This window comes from Pseudorasbora parva, chromosome 4 (assembly GCF_024679245.1).
Source record: "Pseudorasbora parva isolate DD20220531a chromosome 4, ASM2467924v1, whole genome shotgun sequence".
In the NCBI taxonomy this organism is placed as follows: Eukaryota; Metazoa; Chordata; class Actinopteri; order Cypriniformes; family Gobionidae; genus Pseudorasbora; species Pseudorasbora parva.
The window spans coordinates 1550679-1556177 of NC_090175.1; the positions used below are offsets into that span (position 1 = coordinate 1550679).

The 5499-nt window shown below is 48.1% G+C and overlaps 1 protein-coding gene across 1 annotated transcript; it reads left to right on the top strand.

Moving 5' to 3' along the window:
* Positions 1–4530: 4530 nt before the first annotated feature.
* LOC137073697 (high mobility group nucleosome-binding domain-containing protein 5-like) lies at positions 4531–4995 on the top strand. The gene has a single exon (XM_067442401.1). It carries the CDS (start codon positions 4531–4533, stop codon positions 4993–4995), a length of 465 nt encoding a protein of 154 aa, XP_067298502.1.
* Positions 4996–5499: the final 504 nt, after the last annotated feature.

Genomic DNA, 5499 nt, shown 5'->3' on the forward strand with positions numbered 1-5499 from the left:
TTATTTGTTGATGTGGATTTGTTCATCTCCAGAATAGACGTCAGAAACAGTAAATGAGAAATTCAGTTCAACTGCTCATGAACTGATTCACTTTCCCTATAAATACAACCCTATATGTGAACGAACAATGTGTACGTTTCTCTTAACACAGATATATTTGTTTATTTGCCAGCAAAAGTCTGTTTTACATCCCATTCTGCATCATCTAGCGGTCTTCTGCTCACACATAGAGTGTAATTCTCATTGAGTATACAAGAGGACCCAGACTTCACCGCCTTCAAAGTCTGGTAGCATGTAACTCCTGACAGTGATCTGTCAGAGCACTCGATTGTTAATCAATACAGAAGGAATGTAAACCTTACATTTTACCTTACAAAACTTAACTGGCCACTACAGCGGCTCCAGAAGGAGCAGAATCTCATTGAGCCCTATGTTAAAATTCTCAACTTTACAGCAGAAAAAAACATGTTAACAGCCTGGTGCAAATTGTGGTTTTGGCTTATAAGGCTAATTTTGACCTTCATGACAACTGTGAGGGGGGTGAATTTTTTTATAACTCATTCGTTTACGTTATAGCTTTAAAGTTCTGCATGATTAAGGGCGTGGTTACAGGTGGATTGCCATTTATCTGCCGTCTATACTCATTGTCTCACCTCAGCTCCAGGCACATCCCGCCTTTTTGCCCATTTTCTGTTATCCGGGAGTGACATGGGATGATTCACTCACAAGATGGCGACGGCCAGCTCGACCATACTTTAAGCTTCAGAACGGCTTATCGGAATCCTATGGGTGACGTCACAGACAGTACGTCTATATTTTTTTACAGTCTATGGGCGAAACACAGCCTCTACAGAATTATAAGCACGTCTAATTCAGTAGCCCCGCCCACCGACTCATGGAGCTGTTCAGATTGCCCCAAAGATAACAAGATATTGCACTATTTCTGGTTGTGGAAGAACACAGTCACTGCATAAGCTTCCTTCGGTTTCCCTCCTAAAATTAGGAATGTGTGATACTTCGTTCCAGCTCACGTGGGGAAGACATGTACATGCGTTTGCTTCAATGGGACAAGGGAGAAGGAGAGGAATGGGAATGAGAATGAGACAAGGGCGAGGGAGAGGAATGGAAATGAGAATGAGACAAGGGCGAGGGAGAGGAATGGGACAAGGGCGAGGGAGAGGAATGGGAAAAGGGAGAGGGAGAGGAGTGGGACAAGGGAGAGGGAGAGGAGTGGGACAAAGGAGAGGGAGAGGAGTGGGACAAGGGCGAGGGAGAGGAATGGGAAAAGGGAGAGGGAGAGGAGTGGGACAAAGGAGAGGGAGAGGAGTGGGACAAGGGCGAGGGAGAGGAATGGAAAAAGGGCGAGGGAGAGGAATGGGACAAGGGTGAGGGAGAGATTGAAGAATTAGAATGCATGATGGCACTCAAAGAAAGGGCAGAATTAGGGTAACTGATGAAGTAAAAGATCGTAGATTATGTCATAAACCACAGGCTATCATACAGAGAGGCTGGTCAACGAGTACACACAAATTTCAGCCAGGACACAGTGGCATCCATTATCCAGATTTTTCAAGAAACCAACAGGTAGGATATTGTGTAATGGCTTCTCCTACTACAAAGTGTAAATAATTTGACCATGTATTACATTGACTGCATTCAACACCTCCCTTAGGGGGCAGAGGAATGCTCCTAAATGAAGAACAAGAACTTGTTATTGTCAACATGGTGATTGCTGATAATGTAATAAAACTAAAGTGCATTTTATAAAGCTACTCTGAGATGGGCCATTCATTTTTGTATTGAATTTCTGCAGTAAAAGAAACAAAATGCCTGCATTGGCTTCAAAAGACACACAATCTATGATCAATACAATATACTGTCTATTGCATAAGGGCAGTCCTGACACATAAAATAATGCAGTTTCCGTAATTCCATCTGGTGATAGTGTTAAAAAACAACAACAAAAAAACAAACAAAAAACATTTTGAAAAACAAAACTATTTCTTATCATGAACCTTATCACCAGCTAGTATTGCTACATTGTGCAGTGCAAGCATGACTGAAATGAGAATGAGACAAGGGCGAGGGAGAGGAATGGGACAAGGGCAAGGGAGAGGAATAGGACAAGGGCGAGGGAGAGGAATGGGACAAGGGCGAGGGAGAGGAATGGGACAAGGGTGAGGGAGAAGAATGGGACATGGGCGAGGGAGAGGAATGGGACATGGGACAAGGGAGAGGAATGGGACAAGGGCAAGGGAGAGGAATGGGACATGGGCGAGGGAGAGGAATGGGACAAGGGCGAGGGAGAGGAATGGGACAAGGGCGAGGGAGAGGAATGGGACAAGGGAGAGGAATGGGACATGGGCGAGGGAGAGGAATGGGACAAGGGAGAGGAATGGGACAAGGGCGAGGGAGAGGAATGGGACAAGGGCGAGGGAGAGGACTGGCACAAGGGGGAGGGAGAGGAATGGGACAAGGGGGAGGGAGAGGAATGGGACAAGGGCGAGGGAGAGGAGTGGCACAAGGGGGAGGGAGAGGAATGGGACAAGGGCAAGGGAGAGGAGTGGGACAAGGGGGAGGGAGAGGAATGAGACGAGGGAGAGGAGTGGGACAAGGGGGAGGGAGAGGAATGAGACATGGGCGAGGGAGAGGAGTGGGACAAGGGCGAGGGAGAGGAATGGGACAAGGGCGAGGGAGAGGAATGGGACATGGGCGAGGGAGAGGAATGGGACAAGGGCGAGGGAGAGGAATGGGACAAGGGCGAGGGAGAGGAATGGGACAAGGGGGAGGGAGAGGAATGGGACAAGGGGGAGGGAGAGGAATGGGACAAGGGCGAGGGAGAGGAATGGGACAAGGGCGAGGGAGAGGAATGGGACAAGGGCGAGGGAGAGGAATGGGACAAGGGCGAGGGAGAGGACTGGCACAAGGGGGAGGGAGAGGAATGGGACAAGGGGGAGGGAGAGGAGTGGCACAAGGGGGAGGGAGAGGAATGGGACAAGGGCAAGGGAGAGGAGTGGGACAAGGGGGAGGGAGAGGAATGAGACGAGGGAGAGGAGTGGGACAAGGGGGAGGGAGAGGAATGAGACATGGGCGAGGGAGAGGAGTGGGACAAGGGCGAGGGAGAGGAGTGGGACAAGGGCGAGGGAGAGGAGTGGGACAAGGGCGAGGGAGAGGAATGGGACAAGGGCGAGGGAGAGGAGGGGGACAAGGGGGAGGGAGAGCAATGAAACAAGGGCGAGGGAGAGGAATGGGACAAGGGCGAGGGAGAGGAATGGGACAAGGGAGAGGAGGGGGACAAGGGCGAGGGGGAGGAGGGGGACAAAGGGGAGGGAGAGGAATGAAACAAGGGCGAGGGAGAGGAGTGAGACAAGGGTGAGGGAGAGATTGAAGAATTAGAATGCATGATGGCACTCAAAGAAAGGGCAGAATTAGGGTAACTGATGAAGTAAAAGCTACTATCATAGATTATGTCATAAACCACAGGCTATCATACAGAGAGGCTGGTCAACGAGTACACACAAATCTCAGCCAGGACACAGTGGCATCCATTATCCAGATTTTTCAAGAAACCAACGGGTAGGATATTGTGTAATGGCTTCTCCTACTACAAAGTGTAAATAATTTGACCATGTATTACATTGACTGCATTCAACACCTCCCTTAGGGGGCAGAGGAATGCTCCTAAATGAAGAACAAGAACTTGTTATTGTCAACATGGTGATTGCTGATAATGTAATAAAACTAAAGTGCATTTTATAAAGCTACTCTGAGATGGGCCATTCATTTTTGTATTGGAATTTCTGCAGTAAAAGAAACAAAATGCCTGCATTGGCTTCAAGACACACAATCTATGATCAATACAATATACTGTCTATTGCATAAGGGCAGTCCTGACACATAAAATAATGCAGTTTCCGTAATTCCATCTGGTGATAGTGTTAAAAAACAACAACAAACAAAAAAAAAAAAAACATTTTGAAAAACAAAACTATTTCTAATCATGAACCTTATCACCAGCTAGTATTGCTACATTGTGCAGTGCAAGCGTGACTGAAATGAGAATGAGACAAGGGCGAGGGAGAGGAATGGGACAAGGGAGAGGAATGGGACAAGGGCAAGGGAGAGGAATAAGACAAGGGCAAGGGAGAGGAATGGGACAGGGGTGAGGGAGAGGAATGGGACAAGGGCGAGGGAGAGGAGTGGGACAAGGGCGAGGGAGAGGAATGGGACAAGGGCAAGGGAGAGGAATAGGACAAGGGCAAGGGAGAGGAATGGGACAAGGGTGAGGGAGAGGAATGGGACAAGGGCAAGGGAGAGGAATAGGACAAGGGCAAGGGAGAGGAATGGGACAAGGGTGAGGGAGAGGAATGGGACAAGGGTGAGGGAGAGGAATGGGACAAGGGCAAGGGAGAGGAATGGGACAAGGGCGAGGGAGAGGAATGAAAATGAGACAAGGGCGAGAAAGAGGAATGGGAATGAGAATGAGGCGAGGGAGAGGAATGGGACAAGGGCAAGGGAGAGGAATGGGACATGGGCGAGGCAGAAGAATGGGACAAGGGCAAGGGAGAGGAATGGGACAAGGGCGAGGGAGAGGAATGGGACAAGGGCGAGGGAGAGGAATGGGACAAGGGCGAGGGAGAGGACAAGCGAGAGGGAGAGGAGTGGCACAAGGGGGAGGGAGAGGAATGGGACAAGGGGGAGGGAGAGGAATGGGACAAGGGCGAGGGAGAGGAATGGGACAAGGGCGAGGTAGAGGAGTGGGACAAGGGCGAGGGAGAGGAATGGGAAAAGGGCGAGGGAGAGGAATGGGAAAAGGGAGAGGGAGAGGAGTGGGACAAGGGCGAGGGAGAGGAATGGGACAAGGGAGAGGAGTGGGACAAGGGTGAGGGAGAGGAATGGGACAAGGGCGAGGGAGAGGAATGGGACAAGGGTGAGGGAGAGATTGAAGAATTAGAATGCATGATGGCACTCAAAGAAAGGGCAGAATTAGGGTAACTGATGAAGTAAAAGCTACTATCATAGATTATGTCATAAACCACAGGCTATCATACAGAGAGGCTGGTCAACGAGTACACACAAATCTCAGCCGGGACACAGTGGCATCCATTATCCAGATTTTTCAAGAAACCAACAGGTAGGATTAGGCATGTGCCGATATCAATTTTTCATGTTGCGATTAATTGATGAAGTTTTATCACGATATACGATATTATCACGATATTGAAATAACATGCAAAAAAAAGTGTTGCCATAGCATAACAGCTTTAAGAACTATTTTTGTAAGAACAAAAATAACTGAATGTTTAAATACAATAATGCACCAAAAATATATACAGCTCTGGAAAAAAATTAAGAGACCCCTCATTGAGAAAATGTTATGTGGTCTCTTGATTTTTTTCAGAGCTGTAAAAGTATAATTTTCAAACAGATTAAAGTGCAAAAGAATTAGGCTATGAACAACAGGTAGGCTTAAACATTACAATAAGGTCTCATTAGTTA